General features: G+C 41.5%; 1 protein-coding gene across 2 annotated transcripts in view; it reads right to left on the minus strand.

Moving 5' to 3' along the window:
* ZNF740 (zinc finger protein 740) overlaps nucleotides 1-17,153 on the minus strand; it is a 604,397-nt gene that overhangs the window by 509,189 nt on the left and 78,055 nt on the right. For both annotated transcript variants that reach the window (XM_044083855.1, XM_044083854.1), the window contains 2 exons: nucleotides 12,189-12,326; nucleotides 9,969-10,142 (listed from right to left, as the gene is read on the minus strand). In XM_044083855.1, the coding sequence (XP_043939790.1) occupies nucleotides 9,969-10,142; nucleotides 12,189-12,212 (198 nt within the window). In that variant the 5' untranslated portion in view covers nucleotides 12,213-12,326. The remainder of the gene's footprint in view (nucleotides 1-9,968; nucleotides 10,143-12,188; nucleotides 12,327-17,153) is intronic.

Here is a 17,153-nt window from a genome sequence, read left to right on the forward strand (position 1 = left end):
GCACAAAATGCCAAGGTGGCAGAAGTAAAGACTTCTTCCCCAGCATCCCCATAGCTCGACTCTCCTTGTCAGAAGCAAGAAGTTTGGAAGGTGGCAAAAGTGAGAAGACTCATCAGCAGAGACAGAGACCACAGCAGGGTCAGAAGGGGACACTTCTAAAGAAACTTGAAACCCCTCAGGCACCTTACAAAAACAGTCAGCAGCAGGAGGTTCAGAATCAGGAGCCAAGGAACCAACTGAAAAAAACTATCCAGCAGAAGGCTTAGGAGAGTACATCTGCAACAACTCATAATACCTTTTTTGGATGTCAGAAGCCTGAGAGCAGTCCCAATTAAAATGCTGCATCATAAAAACCACTGTATTCCCAAAGGACAATTCTTCCAAAGGGGAGTCAAGACTTGAGAAATCCTACTTCTCAGAGCCATAACCCAAAGATGATGGCATGTGAGAGTAGTAAACCAAGGAATCCTAATCTGAGTTTGATTCCTCAGCAGGGGAATCAGATTCCCCACATGTTTTAGGAGTGGAAGACAAAGGAGGGGCAGGAACAGAAACCTCCTGTGGTGGTCCCAAAGTCATCAAGGCATTAAACAAGACCAGAGTAAAATCCTGCCATTCCTTCTGAGGATCCTCGAGAGTGGGGAAAATATGCTTCTTCTATCTCTTCTCAAGGGGAATGTCAGCTCTAACCAGCCTCGGTGATTCAAAACCTTAACTCAACTCACTCAAGGTACCAGAAACTTCCTATCTAAGATCTGGGTAATCTGCCTAGGACAATTCAGATATGATCACCCATGCCCATGTCCGCTGTGGATGTTTGGAAAGTCTCGGAGGACAAACAAAAAGCCAGTTCCATGCCAGCCTTCGACAGAGGGAACTGAGATCAGCCCCGGTTGGTCTACAGGGGGTATCATCCACTGACAGAGATGTCTGTCTGAAGCTGGACAGCAAACGTATCAGACCTTGATATCTTGGCCTTTTTTCTTAAAAGGCGGCTGTACCTCAGGGTGTGTGGATTTGACCACAGTACCTTGGGTCAACAACTTGAAACGTTGGTTCTCAAGATAAATGGAATGTGAAGAGAGCTGGCAGCAAACAGTCTTTGGCACAAATGCCTGACAAACAGAATACTGAGTGTGATCATGCCTTTTACACTGACATTTCCCTTTCTTGGCTGACGAACTCTCAACATACAATAAAAAAGAAAAGAAAAGAAACCCCAACAGGTTTGTTTTAATAGGCTTGGTATAACCAGCACAGTGAAGAGCATTCAGATCAACATTCAACTATGGCATTAGGACGGCTTAGTACAGTACGGACTTAAATGCGATCAGACATTGTGCAGAAGGAAGTTTAGCAGTGCACACCTGTACATTACTAGTATTACAGATAGCAGGAAGGCTATCTCTTATTCACTTTCCATAATTTCAGACTTATTTTTTTTTTTTTTTTTTACTGAACTGCTTGCCATCGTTCCTCTAAATTTCCAGTTCCCCTCAGGAAAGAATGTTCAGAACTCTGAAGATTAATTGTTTACATCTACAGACAGATCTACTCCATGTAAAAGCAGTGAGGAATGAGAGAAATAAAGTTGACAACTCTGTCGATGCATGGAATCTTTGCAAATTTCACTTGGAACTCAATGTACCGAATGCCAATGGCCAACTATCTCCAGCTACAGACTATGTCTCCCACAAACAGCATTTGCTAATGGAAAAATGACAATATATTTGTATATGCACAAAGCTTAACATTTTTCATGGCTTTCATCATTCTGTATTATTTTTCAAGCTTATTTGTTTATAGCTTAAGCCAAGAACATTAATTTAGACATCCACCCTTATAAAAACAAGGAAAATTATGAGCTTAATTCTACATATAATACAATCAGTACATTTTACACCACTCCCTCCTTCCCAGCAGCCCAAGACCACAGCATTACATTAACAAACTTGCTTCTGTCTGGCCTTTCTTACACTTTTACAGTGCAAAGCTTACATTTCTTAGAATTAAGAAAAAGCACTTGCTTACTTTAATATCTTTAACATATACAACAGCCACTGAAAAGACGCATAAAATACCACTGACTGCACCCTATAAAAACTGCTTTACAATATTTTATACAAACACTAATAAGACAATACAGTTGTTTAAGAACTTACCATAACAGTAGATGCAGTATTCCTAATAGATGGGTTATCGCAGCAATTGTCGTGCCAGGTTGCCAAAGCTTTTCCTTCAAAGTATCGTACACATGAAGTGTGACCTCAGCTCACAAGTGTGGGTATATACAAGCAGACATACTGGCATAATTCCTCCCACCATTGCCAAGACAGTGGCCTGAGGACCCCTTAGACAGAAAACTGGTCAGGTAGGAGGGGAACACCCCTTAGACAGAAAACTGGTCAGGTAGGAGGGGAACAGTATGAAATGGTAAGAAAGTCCCTTCGGTTCTATGGTGTTTCCCCACTGGACAGGAACTGAGGAAGAAAGTTTCTGTAAGGAGAAAATAAAAGTATGGAGGGGAAGGAATACAGCAACAGTGATCAGTAGGACATATACTGCCATGGTAACTTCTTACACAACTATACAAAGCCCTTACTGAAATCACTGTTGCATGACTGACTCCTGAAATCAGAGAGTAGAGAAACAGTTGAAAGGCAGGAGATATGTAGGCAGTAGATATGTCCAAGATAGCAGATAAACTGAACTCTGCACCTTAGCTAACTGGAGTTATTAACAAGGAAAGAAACAGAAAGAAAGAAACAAAGATTCAACAAGATTTTGATTTTATTTTTATATGAATGTCCAGAGAATGCAGTATCCTTTCACCCCAATCCTGGAAGATAGGTACGTTTATGGCTTGATTGAGAGACGCACTGTTCACTACTTCAGACATAAAATGAAAGATTACTCCTGAGGATCACCCTGTCTTTGTAAAAAAAAAAAAAAAAAGGAAGGAAGGAATGGTCTTGAGTGCCTGGAGCTTTGAAGCTCTCCTAGCTGAAGTGAAGGCCAGAAGTAGGACAGTTTTCAAAGTGCTGAATTTAGATGGCAGGCTTTTGATGGAAGAGTAAGAGTTCAAACAGATATTTCAGAGTGGAAGGTTCCTTTTATTGGCTGGGGTCATGTGCATTCCTCTGGTACCAACAAGAGAATCTCTCCTATTTGGTTATGGAAGATTTGAATGGTGAATCTCCTGGCTTCTTGGGGAACCTTAACATCCTCAGCAAAATGGTGCCTGTTAGGAATCAGAACCCCATCATCCACAGAGTTAGGTTTAGGGATGACAGACTGGGGTGAAGGTGCACCCTTTTCTCTTCTAAGATGAGATCCACTTGGTGTGGCAGTTTGCAGTACTTGACTCTGGCTAGAAAAAGAGGAAGCCAATGCTGTCTTGGCCAAAAAGGAATCACTAACAGGAGTTTTGTGTTTTTCTTTTGGGTATACATATGAACTCTTGGAATAAGGAGTATTTGAGGGAAGACATAGAGGAACGTCCCTATCCACTGAAAAATGAAAGATTTGTTCTCCATGCTAAGGTATAAGGGTCCCTGGTGCAAAAGAGTGGAAGCTGTTTACTGGTCTTTGAAGCAAACAGGTCTACCTGAGGGGTCCCCAACAATGAACGGGGATCTGGAAAACCTGTCTGTTTAGGATCCATTTGTGAGAGTCCTCCAATAGCCTGCTTAGAGAGTCTGCAATTGCCTTGTGATGGGATGTAAATGGCTGTGAGTGACATGTTTTTTCTGGGTGGCAAGTTCCCAGGCTTTCTGTGCCAGTCTGCACAACTGGTAAGATGTGGTACCCCCTTGCTTCTTTATGCACCACATTATGGTTGTGTTGTCTTGAACACTCATAGAGCACCTTGTTTCCAGAGATGTGAAAAGACCTTGGATGAAGACCCTCATTTCCTTCATGTTGATGTGCTCTTTTAGTAGCGCTGGCTGCATCTGCCCTGTACTCACTGGGTGCCTGTCCAGGTCCACCATGCGTCAACTGAGGCATCAGTGTGCATTTCCTGAACTAGGGCTGCATGAGTGAATGGAAGCCCTTGTTTGAGTTCACTTGATCCTTGCACCATAAGAGTTCCCTTCTGAGACAGGGAAAAGGGAAATCACTGTGTCCAGAGAATGTGAGTGCTAAGACCAAACTATTCTGATCAGCTCCTGAGGGAGGGAATCAACTTTTGCCATCACTGGAACAGGAGAAACCAAGCAGTTAACTTCTGGCTAAGAAGATCCGGGTGAGGTTCCCCAGAGTGATGAGAGATTAGATCCAGAACCGGATCCAACAACCAAGGGGGCTCCTTCAGATGAGGCCTTAGAAGGGGGAAAACAAATCTGTCTGGGCAATAATGTACTATAACTATGACTGCTGCCTTGCATTTGCTGGCCTTCTGCAAAAACATGGACTTGTGGGGAAGCAGAAGGTGCGCATACAGGAGACTGGGGAGCCACTATTGTAATGAGTTTGTCCTTTGGTCAATCACCTGGAGAGGGGACAAAGGTAACATAACTGCTCCATCTAGTATTATACAGGGAGTTAAACAGAGCTCAGCAAGGCAGGTTTCAGTGACTGAAAATGAGTTTGACTGTAGCCAGATTTATGGACCACTCACAAGGCATCAGAAGATCTTTGAGGAATTGCAATCAGAAAGTGGTTTGAGGCTATCACCCACTTCCAGACCCTCATAGTTTCCCAACATAAGGGGTAGGATCAGGTTCCACCTTGCTGGTTGATGTACCAAACTACTGTCATACTGTCTGTTTGGATGGATATCACCCTCTGAGGAAGGAAGTCCTGAAGATCCTGCAACACTAGGAAGACAGCCCTCAACTCCAAGACATTTAGGTGAAGATTGGCCTCAGTGACTGTCCAGAAACACTGGATCATCCTCCTTTTAAATTGCCACCCCCCCCCCCCACAATATACCTAAAGGAGAATGCATGGGTGGTCACTGTTGCTACTGGAGACTGCTTCTGAAACTGTCTGACTGTGTGAACTGAAGAGGAGTGCAGCCACCGCAGAAGATGAGTCCTGGATAAGCTGGTAATGACAAACAGTCTTGGAAAGATGATGAAGGCTCTGACAACACTGGCTATGAATCGGCTATTGTAAAATTCTCATATGAAAACAGGAAAATTCTACCATCAAGACTGAAGAAGCCTTCAGCCCTTGGCCCCGGAGGATAAAGGCTGCTGTTGGACATGAGCTGCTAAATAAAAGATTGATTGCATACTGGAGAGTCTGAATTCTGGCCTGGTGAAGAGAAATAATTGAGAGAGCAGTACCTAGGTGACAGGCCAGGAAAACCAACCTCTAAGTAGGACACAGATCTGACTTGTTAATCCTCAGAGATGCCCTGTGACTGACAGACATGGAGAAGGTAATCTCTGGCCTACATCAGAGACTCCATGGGACAGGGGATGCAGCCAGGAGCCCGTCATTCAGGTATGGGAAAAATCTTGTGACCCTGAAGTCACAGATAGGCCCTCACAATGGCCATATATTCAGTGAACACCCTTGGGGCTATGTTGAGGCCAAATGGTAAACACTCCGAATTGATAACGACTTTCTTCTACTCAGAACTGCAAAAACTTCCTGCACTCCCTCTCTATTTTTATGTGGATGTAGGCGTAAGATCTATAGAGCACATCCATTTGTTCTATCTGAGGCAGGGTGACACTCACTGCACTTTGGCCATCCTGAACACAGTCACTTTGACAAATGTGTTCAGAAAACTGAGATACACATTAGGCCAGAGGTCCCTTGGCTTCTTTGGAACCAAAAAGAATTTTGAATAAAATCTTGACTCTATCTGATCGAGGGGACCTCTTGGATGGCTCTTTTTCCCAGTAGAAAGGAAATCTCATTTTAATGCTGCTTTTTCCTGGTTAGGTGGGATGTCTGGCAATAGTGACTAGGAAGGGTTATGCTCCACATGATGGTCAAGTTAGCTATCAACTGCTTCTTAGGTTTACACATAAGAGGGTTCTTCACGGTAGATGGTACCTGCTGTGGCAAATCTCTCTGGAACTTGTTCATATCAGTACAGTAGTTCAAGGAGCACAGGGCAAAGGTGCCCAAAGCATATGCCAGCTTCACAAGCCTATCCATCACTCTGGACTCTATGTTTGGAGGATGGGCAGATGTACAGTCCTCTGAAAGATCTCTCTTTGTGGCAGTCACCACAATGATGAAGTCCACTGTTGGTGATTTGTCCCAATATGGTTGTTAATTAGGGAGGTGAAGAATCTTACCCAGATTTCACGGTACCCACTTCACAGTAGTCAGGCTCCTGCCAAGACCTCCTGACAGCTCTATTAATTTGTCATCCAGAGGTACCACCCAGGATGTAGATGTGTCATTCTTTAAGTCTCAAGCAATGCCTCCTCATCGGGGTGGGGGGGGTCTACTGGCCAAGATCTTCCTGGTGCATCAACTCTAGGAATTTTGCCAAATGTGGTGTCTTCCAGAGGGGACTGTGGGGAATCCTCTCTTATCGATATCAGGGGTAAGGGATTCAGAGTCATAGCTATTCCTCTTACACTCCCTCTTTCTTGGTATTTCAGGGGATGAATCACCTGAATCCTCAGAGTAGAACAACTTTTTCTTATCAAACGTCCACAGGTTACACAAGTCAGATGAGTGGGGTCAAATAATGGAGGCTAGACCAGAAGAACCTGCAAATCTCTTGGCTTGGGGCATGAAATCATCCTACTCAGTCCCCAAAAAGCCAACCCGAACTCCACGATATACGAAGACACCCCCCCCTCCATAGATGGATCCTTACCTCCTTATAGAGGAACAGTCACAGCTAAAGGAGTGACTTCCAGACCTAACCTTCGATGATTCAGAGACTGCCAACTGAGTAAAGGGCACCGGCCCATCAGATGGCTCCAAAACTGCAGACCAGTGTCCCCTTGAATAAGAGATTCAGACAGTTACACAGGTGCCAAAACTGACCAAGTGAGATCAATACCATCGATGTCAAAGAAGAATGGAGCATTTATTCTTGGGTCGCAGGTTCCAGAAGGAACAGCTGCTCATACGAGACTGGGGCTAATAGGTGAAGTAGTGAGGGAGTAAGGATGGGCATAGTAGGGCTGGGTCTGACCAACAACAGAATGACCCCCACCTCAGAGTTCTTAGAAATGTTTGCATTAAACATCGAAATCCGCTTTTGAACTCCTCATGAATAATTTGAATGACTGAACCGATGAAGGCCTTGAAAAAGGATGCCCCAGATTATTAGAAATTTTAGGAGAACAGTCCTGAATGCAGATGAGCTCCGTAAACTCAATGTGGCAGTGGTGTGTATGTGTGCGTGTGTGTGTGTGCATCCAAACTCTTGGTTCCTCTAGCCTTGCAACCTAAGGTGCAGAAGGTGGAGCCAATCAATCACTGGGACGTTTCTGATCCATAACTTTGGAAGGTTTCTCTAAAGCCTTATTTGCCTTGGCAGTGGCTGAATCTGGTATTAGGAGACCCTCATCTATTAGCTTAATTCACCTGTCTGCCAAAACCACTGCTGCAACCCCAGCACAAATTTCACAATTTGAGTTAAAATGAGACATACCTAAGCATGCCACACTCGAAACTTGACTGTTTCTCCTCAACTAACAATAGGTGCCCAATTCACAAAACAAACAAAACAATTTGACTAAATATGTAAATATATGCAGGAAAAAAATGCATTCAAAGACTATGATATTTCTAAAGAGAATTTCAGCCAGAACAATAACACATACTAAGAACGACTTCCTCAAGCAATGATTAAATGCTTCTATGAAACCCTATCCAAATTGTACAAAACAAAAATCACATACTGTTTTAGAGACTTAGTAGTTGCTAAATAAACTGTAAACTGTGAACAACTACAAACACGCTGAGGGAAGAAAAATGGCAGAAACGCCACTGGGCTTAAAGTTAGAGAAAGAAACTAACTTTAAAAAATCCTTAACACTAGCAGAGCTACAATAATTCTAAATTACGCTACTCCTATGCTTATTTTAATTACAAGAATATTTTAAAGTAAAAAAAAAAAAGTAGTTGTTAAAAAACAGAAGAGGTGGAGCACTTAGCTGCCAATCATTATGCTTCCATTCGCAAAGAAGTAAAACAAGTTTGGAGGCGATTAGGGACAGCAGAGCATTATGGAAACAGAAATTCTTAAAGGGGCTCAAGGCTGAAGCACTAAAACTGCTGGGTAGGATCAGACAAATGTCTCAAGGACCCAGATGTCAGATCAGATGGACTGAATGAATATGGTCTTTACTGTTACTCAAAACACAGTAAGCACTTTCATATTACGCACAGAAAGACACCTTCATACACAGTGATTGTGATGAAACAAAGTAGAGGATTAAAACAGACTCATTAAAGCATGCAAGTTTGCCCTAGCCAGCCTTAAATACACATTCAGAGTTAAAATGACAAACTTATAAAATGCAAATGTTAATTGCCCATTACCTGAAACATTGAATAAAAAAATGCTGATGAACTGACAGCCAAGAGACAAATTATGACAAGCCTGGTGGATTATAAGCATTTGAAAAAGAATGTCACTGACATGCCTTATGATTATAAAGTGCATTTAAACTATTCTCTTGGATAGCAACTGATGAGGTGATGGACATCTGCCAAACTTATACGTTGATCAACTACATGTTGAAGGAATTACTCACTTGAAGGACAGAAACTTAAAAAAAACAATAAAATAAGTGATTTTAGAGTGTCACTCCAACAGCTTCATGTTAACTCCTACAAGTAATAATTTTAAATAAATAATTACGCTAAAATGTTATGAGGAAACTGAAAAGACAGAAAATAAGGGTACCAAGAATGTAATTTTATGACATCTGAACCCACATTCTAAACCAGCAGACAATGGATCAATTATGAACATTACTGCTTGACTTAAAACAGTCTGGCTATAATAAGATTCATTTGACTTAAGTACATTATGGCACAATGATAAAAATATCCACTTCTGGCATACCAATGACACAAAGGAGTGGCACCTACTAGCGATTCATTGCAATGAAAAAGCATTCAGGGAGGAATGAAGAAGACAAGTCACCTTTTCATGCCCTTGGTGAAGGCTGGCAGCTTTCCACCATGGCAAGCAAAGATGGCCAAGGGGAACAAAGAGAAAACATCTGAAATGGAATACATCTGAAATGAAATAGGGCTTACAAGCATGGAAACGTATGCGCATTTACCACAGGAACAATACTGTTCTTTTAATATATCCACACTGGTTGCCATGGGACAGATAAACTTCCAACCTTCAGTTTGAGGGTGTTACCACTCACCTCCCAAGTATCATCCAAAGGGAATATATATAATGTGTTAAATGGGGATTACTGCCAAGATGTGGGCATCCAATAGGTGACAGGCAGGAAAAGCTGGGGGGAAAATAAAGGGAAGTTTATGCTAGCAAATCTGGATACTTTTTGTGATACCACAGCATTTCTGTGGTAAACAGTAATCTGATATTTACTCTCTCGGTCATTAAAGAGGCACATTAACTACATAAACATAACTTCAGGATTTTTTTAAAATGCATCACAGCAAGCATACTGCAATGCATTTCTGATACTTTCTGCTATGACGGCATTTCAGTTCTGCATTCTTACACCTGATTCAATTAGGGTGAAGGACAATTCCACAAATGTATTTAGGAAACTCTTTACTAAAGTAATCAACACCAAGGTGAGGTCAAGATGAAGGAAAATTAAAACCCTGCAATGTCCAGACAATGTCAACACTACCTTCTTTGGCTCAGCTGGTCCACTCAAAGGCAAACCCACACATCCCACCCCCAATCTGCTACAGCAGAAAGGGAGAAAAAGAAAGTAAGTAATCTGCAAACTTAAATTATGTAGCAGCTTCTTTAACAGTGTGTACTGACAGCTACAGTTCTTCAAAAAATAATAAATAAAAATAGGAAAAATACTTACTTGATTCAATGTCTGTGCTGCTGCTGGTACTGTAGGCAGAGAGATTTGCTTATCTAGGCCATCTTTACTTTCTGTCCGAGTGCTAGGTTCGACACCCAGGGCATTCATTTTTTTACTGTTAGCAGCCTCTGCTAGACAGGCACTGGATAAGGCTCCACAGCCCAATAAACCCACCTACAGAAAACAGCAGTTAAGAAAGTACCAGTCTAGCTACATAGAGTTACTGATCCTTTAAGGCATTTTCACATTACTTAGAACCTGAAAGTTAGCCTTATTATTAAAGTGCTACACTCACAAGATTAAAGAATATAAACCTACAAAAATAAACAACCCAGTTACACAGTAATATAAAGGAAATAAGGCAAACGACAAAGGTGCAATTCTGAAGAAACACAAATTATTTTGGAGACAGATGCATTAAAAAAAAAAAAAAAAAAAGACAGGTCCAGATGAATGCATCACGTACACAATTTTTACATCCCAAAGTTAAAGAAAAATGGAAACCTATTCATAATGACCTAGATGGACTGAGCATAAACTTGTGAGACCTTTATTTTTTTCACACTTTTTACCCCCTATGTTGATTGTCAGCCCTCACTCAGCAAATCAACTCATTAGCCGAGCCACTACTCAGACAGCCAGCAGGACTGGTTTTAAACAATTTTTCCATTTATCTTTTTCACTGAAGGGGGATATGCAATGGGCTATCTGCATTGCTTGTCCCTCACTTTATTAAGGGATTTTGCCAGCAAGTAGCCCAGCTCCATTGCATGTAGCAGGGGCAAGTGGTTTGCCTGGTCTCCTCCAAGGGAAACTGCAATTCATTATGCAAGCCTTGAGCACTAGCACTAGCACCTCTCCCCTACCACTGGCAAGAGGTGAGAAGGCCACACACCATCTTTACTTTTCTCTATTCCTGCCTGGCTCCTCCAGTGCTGGGGCCGGAAATCAAATCCCAGTTGCTTGGGATACATTCGGATCTTCTGCATTACTTTGTTATTAAAGTAAGCTTAAAAAAATACAATAACACTTTACAACAGTCCTTTTGTAACTATACTTGGGGAGACATCACAGTATATTAACTGACAAATCGTTATAAATATTGTTTATGCTGGTTTATCAGACAAAAAGACACTTGACATTCATTCATTCATTCATTTATCTATTTATTGCTTTTGTTTACTGTGAAAGGCCAACTGGACAAAGGACCAATTTGGGACACTCAGAATCTGCACACTACTCCCACGGCTACACAAGACATATTTTAAATATATAAAGTTGTAAAAATATATAAACTTAATCAACACATATTTACATTAAATTTTTCAGTCTTGAGAGAAACTAACATAAAATTATCTTTGGGATTTAAGAACTGATGCAGAAAAATTAACTTCTTTTAACTGTACACATACTTATATGTGGGACTTAAGAACTGATACAAAAAACTGCACACATACTGGGCATAAATGGAGCACTTATTAATTTTCTTTATACCAGCTTTACCCAATTCATAAGCCATGGGGAAGTCCGAGGCTATACCAGCACTCAATGAAAACAAGACAGACAAACTAATCCTAGAAGAAACTAACACGGGGCCATAAACCAAGAAAACTTTTCATATAGCTTTCACTGGTTTATTTTTAGCAGTTTCAACATACTGGAGAAAATACTAAAATCCATATCTCTAGCTGACTTTCAAAAACAGTTGGCAAGAGCTGCATGTTCAAAATTACAATCTTTATTATAGCTGCAAGTGGCTGTATGTTCAAAAATGGAAACACGAACAGCTGTAATTCATCAAGGTATGCATTATTTGCTGCTGCATCGCTTAAAAATTGCGAACAGATAAAGGCTCCAAGACCTTAATGCCAACTGCCTACACTAATAGCGATAATAGTGATTTTCAATCTGTTAATAAACAATTTTTAGGCATTTACTTTTACCACAAAGTATCTAACCATGAACATCTTACAATCATCAGCTATATGCCTATCAGTCCCACTCTTCTATAAAATGCTCCACAGACCTCAATGACATTTACATCTCTGATACAAAACTAAATTTCTCTACAGTCTAACCTTCCCGGAAAGTTTGCACATAGTGAACCACAGGCACATGTTCCATTATCTTTACTTCAACATTCTTCACTGCGGTATACCTGCCCTGCCACTACAAATGTGTGGCTTGCTTAGTAATGGAAATAAACTGCCAAAAACTTACCACACTGTTTTGTAAAAGTGACATTCTTAAGCACTGCAGCCTACGAAAATTTCTTTTATCTGCAACAGCTATTCACCCTGATGCAGGGGAGTTGGCTTGAAGTAATATTCCAGCTGGCCAAGTCATCTGGTAAAAGCCCTGATTAGGAAAAAAAACTGTGACATTTATGTTGCTATTATCACCCACTGGCAGAAGCAAACACCACAGTCCACTCAACACCCATATTATAGTGAAAGTCTGAAAAACGCAATATATAAATACACATACCTGTTTTTATGGCCTTCTGAACGCACGTGTATACACACACGCACACGTATGCACTCCTTGTTCCAAGGCCAAAAAGAAATACTGTTTCATTGTTTGTTTGCAAATAAATAAACTTTAAACAGCACAGAACAGAAGAGACAAAATTTCTGTATACTAATAATATTGGACCTGTAAGAAAATGCTCCGATTGCAGGACTGACAAGACTTGTGTTTCACCACTAAGTTTTGTCTGGCTAAACATATCTTTGAGACTGCCAACGTTGTCCCCTAGGCCTGACCTACCTTAACCTTAAGTACATACCACAGTCCGAATTTTTACAGGTATTTTATGACATGTGCGCTAAGAAACAATTACTGCTAGATCAAAATCGAGAAAGAAGACCCAGAAGCAGAAGAAGTGTGTAACAAGGGCATTTTGGGTGGCTGCCCAGGACAACAGCTTCAGAGGGCCCTATGGCAGCCCAGAAAAAAAGTGCAACAATCTAGAAAGCTGTGTTGTTGTCACCAGTCCTGCTGGACTCATACCATTATTTACATCCTTTGCAGGACTAGGTGTTTTGTAATGTCCAAATCCATGCACAAATGTTCGCTGACTCAACATCAAAACATTTCATGCATATTTCTACACCTGAGCACGTGGTGGCAGGCATTGCAGTGAAAGATTCAGCTTCTGATTGACACGGACTATGTCCTATTCCAATTAGGAGCATTTCCCTGGTACTGGTAGCAGAAAAAATTGGGCTGGGACACCCCAGAGTCCATACATGCCCTTGTGTCATTCCCAGCATTACCTATCCTATTATTATATTCATTTTAAAACATGTAACTCTGTCACACATGAGCGCACGCACACACACACACACACACACACACACACACACACACACACACACACACACACACACACACACACACACACACACACACTATTACAGCTTTACTATTTAGGAATCTTGTTGTCTCATTACGCAGGTCAAGGGAGACCCACAACTGAATAGGTTTGAACTCTGCAAAATCACACAAACCAAGCCAGTCCATTCAAAAGAGTTACACAACATACAAAAACGTTCAGAGAAAAAGCCTGCAGCAAAACGAGAAAGAATGGCTGTGGCTCTACTCAACAAAATCCAAATGTTAACGAATGTCAGTTGTGTGTCAATTCAGTCAGTACAACTGTTAAGTGTTAGTTCACAGTGTTAAAGTCATCTAGCAGACAATGAGGAGAGAGGTTATGGATCACCTCCCATGTCAAAGCAGAAGGGACGGTTGATGGGTTTAGTGTCAGCAACTCAGCCAAAGTACAGTTTTGTACCTACCACAAATGTAGATGTCCGATAGGTATGCATCTGCAGTCATAACATATGGGTTGTCCTGCCTCAGGCAGCCCTTCGGTCGGCCGGATTCCAAAGTCTGGGTCTGGCCTCGGCTGATGTCGCACTTTCCCCGACGTCAGAGCGTCTGAGGTATAAAAGCATCAGCCGACGCCATTTTCCTCAGTTTTTCTTGCCCCAGAAGCCAGGTGCCCTCTAGGAAGGCTAAGTTTGGATAAATGCTGAAAAGTTCCAAACATTTGCAAATTATATACATGAATAAACAAACAAATACACCAAAATAGATTCCCCCAGCTAGCTAAAAGATGCGTCAGCACCCTAGGAATACCACAGAGGGGAAGGAGGGAGGGTAATCCTGACTGCAGATGCATACCTATCGGACATCTACATTTATGGTAGGTACAAAAAGTACAGCCTAAAAAGAAAGCAGCCAGCCTAAAAAAAAAAAAAAAAAAAAACCCATGTACAAACAATATCTACAAACCAAAAACCAGCAAACCACTCCAAACTACAGGAGGGGAGGGAGGAGGGCAACAAGGATCTGGATCTTCGAACATCTACATTTATGGTAGGTGTACAAACTGTCTTACTTCTCTTTCTCTCACATGGAGATGGTAATGTTTAGAAAAAAGTGTGCACTGAACTGCAGTAGGCCCTAGTGGAATGGGTCTGATTTCCAGCCGAACCTCTACCCATGATGAGAATAACAATAATACAATAAATCAAATCCATTTCCACTTAGGAAGTTTTTAGAAACAGGTTTCCTTCCCCTGAAAGAAGCAAAAAACTGTTGAGACTGAGACTGTCTGAACTGTTTGAAACTTTAATAAATATATCAAATGCCTGTGAATATCCAATCCAAAGTTAAAGTGATTTTTTCTTTTTATTTTGGGGATTGGCATAAAAAATGAATAGATTGTTCATAATTGGTTCAAAGCCACATTTGAAACCACTTAAGTAGGGGAGGTAAAGTAAGTTTTCCAAAACACAAAATTGATCCCAGGAAGGTGTGTCTAGGAGCTCCCTTATGGTCTTCTACTCTTTGCTAATTGTTTAAACAAACAATGAGAGAATAATGGTGGAATGGTGGGTCAGTGAGCGAAATATTAAACTCCTCAGCAGAAGGTACCAGGTGCTGTGAGGCCAATCCGGGAGCTATTAGAATGGGAGGAGGCTTTGTCTTGTCTGACCAAAAGCACCTTGGGAGAAGGAGGAGGAGAGGAGGAAAGGCAGAGACTGGAAGATTGCTCCAAACTGATCCTAGAGCCACCACTTTCCATGCTGTGGGATGGATGCAAAACTTTGCAAACTTGAAACTGGAAATTTAGTGGAGAAGTTCTGGAGTCCCCATATGGGATCCACCCATCTGTCTGCTCAAAACATCTGCTAAGGGTTCTGCTGTGCTGGCAGAAACCTTGCCTGAAGAGTGAGGAGGTGCAAGAGAGCAGCAGTCTCCCAGAATCATAGCTTGTCTGCAAGAGGAGGGATGGGGGTTCCCTTGTTGCTTGTTGATGTACCACATGACAGTTGTGTTGTCTGTTTGAATCAACACTCCCGGTAAAGTAATAAAATTGAAAAAATCAATGCAAATGGACTGCTAACATCTCTCAAGTTGATATGTAAATGTTTGAAGTCTGGCAGGCCACGGTCTTGAACTTGAACCCATTTTTTCCATTGAGGTGTGCTCCCCTTGTCCGGCAGGTGTCTGTCGCTAAGATCTGACTCTCTGACAGTCCAGTCACAGAGAGTCCCTTGTTTAGGGTGACATTCCCTGAGCCTCACAAAAAATTAAAAATTCAAGGTATTATTGATTATTATTTGATGATGATTGTGGAGATCGTGTGTATGTTGTGTATATATTTTTTTGAGATACCATTGTAACTTTCATATGCAGAAGCACTGGGAAAGAATACAGAATTGAAGAACAAGTGAACCCTGAATCCCAAGGCTTGAAGGATTGTCTGAAGAAGTCCCAGAGACAATTGCTGGAAAGTAAAGTGCTTCCTTCCTTTGTTGTCTTCAGTCAAAAAGCCATCTGGGAAGTTGTATTCAGTCTTCACACACCACACCAGAGATCGCTAGAGGGTACTAGACTTTACTAGTTGTTTGCTAAATACCCTTACCCTAGACTTCACAACAAGCTTATAACATGATGTAGGCTTAGAAGAGTGTTTGAAGTCGCTGAACAAATAAGGATAAATTTGTATTCCTCTTAATTTAAAAGAGGCTATCCGGAGCCAGAGAACCTTGTGAACAGAACTGATAATGTAAAGTCCCAGCCGGGAAACGCAGGAAATCCCTGCAACTGGGTCTGATGATAGGAAAATGAGATTAAGCCTCTTTGAGATCAGAGTTACCATCATCCAGTCTTTGCCCAACAGAGAGAGCAGTAGTTGTTGCAACGGAAACATTTTTTGAATTGGAATGTCCAGGTATGTGTTGAGGAGATATAAATCCAAATCCAAGTGGAGAATAAAATCCTAGGCCCACTTCTGACATAGGGACCTGCTGTATAGCTCTATTTGAAGAAGTAAAGAAATCTGTTTGTGAGCCTCTACTCTTTGTGGAGAGGCGTCCTGGCACTGCATGCGAAGGAGGCAATGTGTGGAAATAAAACTTGTAGCCTAGGCCCACTTCTGACATAGGGACGCTGTATATAGCCCCCCCAAAAAGAGAAAAAGAAATCTTGTTTTGTGCCTCTTTCTTTGTTGAGGAGGAACGCCTGGCATGGCTTTGAAAGGAGGCAATGTGGAAAATAAACTTGTAGCCCGGTTTTTATAAATGTCCAATACCCATTGTGGGTATAACTGATCCAGTGACAGCCACCCTGGAAAGCCTGTAAAAAAGCATCTCGAAACCTGCAAAGAATGCTTACCCCTACCCACAGAGATCAGACTAACCTGACTGTAATTCCTTTCTATGCCCTCTGCCAAAGCATGCCAAAGCATCTTTAGAATTGAATAAGGAGAAGAGATTCTTTCTTTTAACATATGAATGAAACTGGCAATTAAAAGCCCTCATTGCTGGAGTGGAAGAGGTGTACACTTTTTTTTACCCCAGAATAAGCTCTAGAATCTTTATCCCAGGAAGGAACTTCTTTTTACAAGCCCACCCCCTGACACCTCCCCTACTGATACTGAGTTTCTTTGCCAGCTTGGGCCCTATTATAAAATGTTATGAGCCCCAGGCACTCTAATCTATAATTACTGGTTTAACTGGGGCAAAGAGCCAGAGGATTCTGGATTGGAGAAGAGAAAAACACATCAAAACAACAACATCAAAACAGGAGGGCCTAGCTATAGAAAATGTTGTGTAAACAAAAAAACTCAAAATCTTTCTCTCTTTTCAATAATCCCTGACCTTCCCT

This window comes from Protopterus annectens, chromosome 9.part0, assembly GCF_019279795.1.
Source record: "Protopterus annectens isolate FY-2018-M chromosome 9.part0, PAN1.0, whole genome shotgun sequence".
Taxonomy (NCBI): domain Eukaryota; kingdom Metazoa; phylum Chordata; order Ceratodontiformes; family Protopteridae; genus Protopterus; species Protopterus annectens.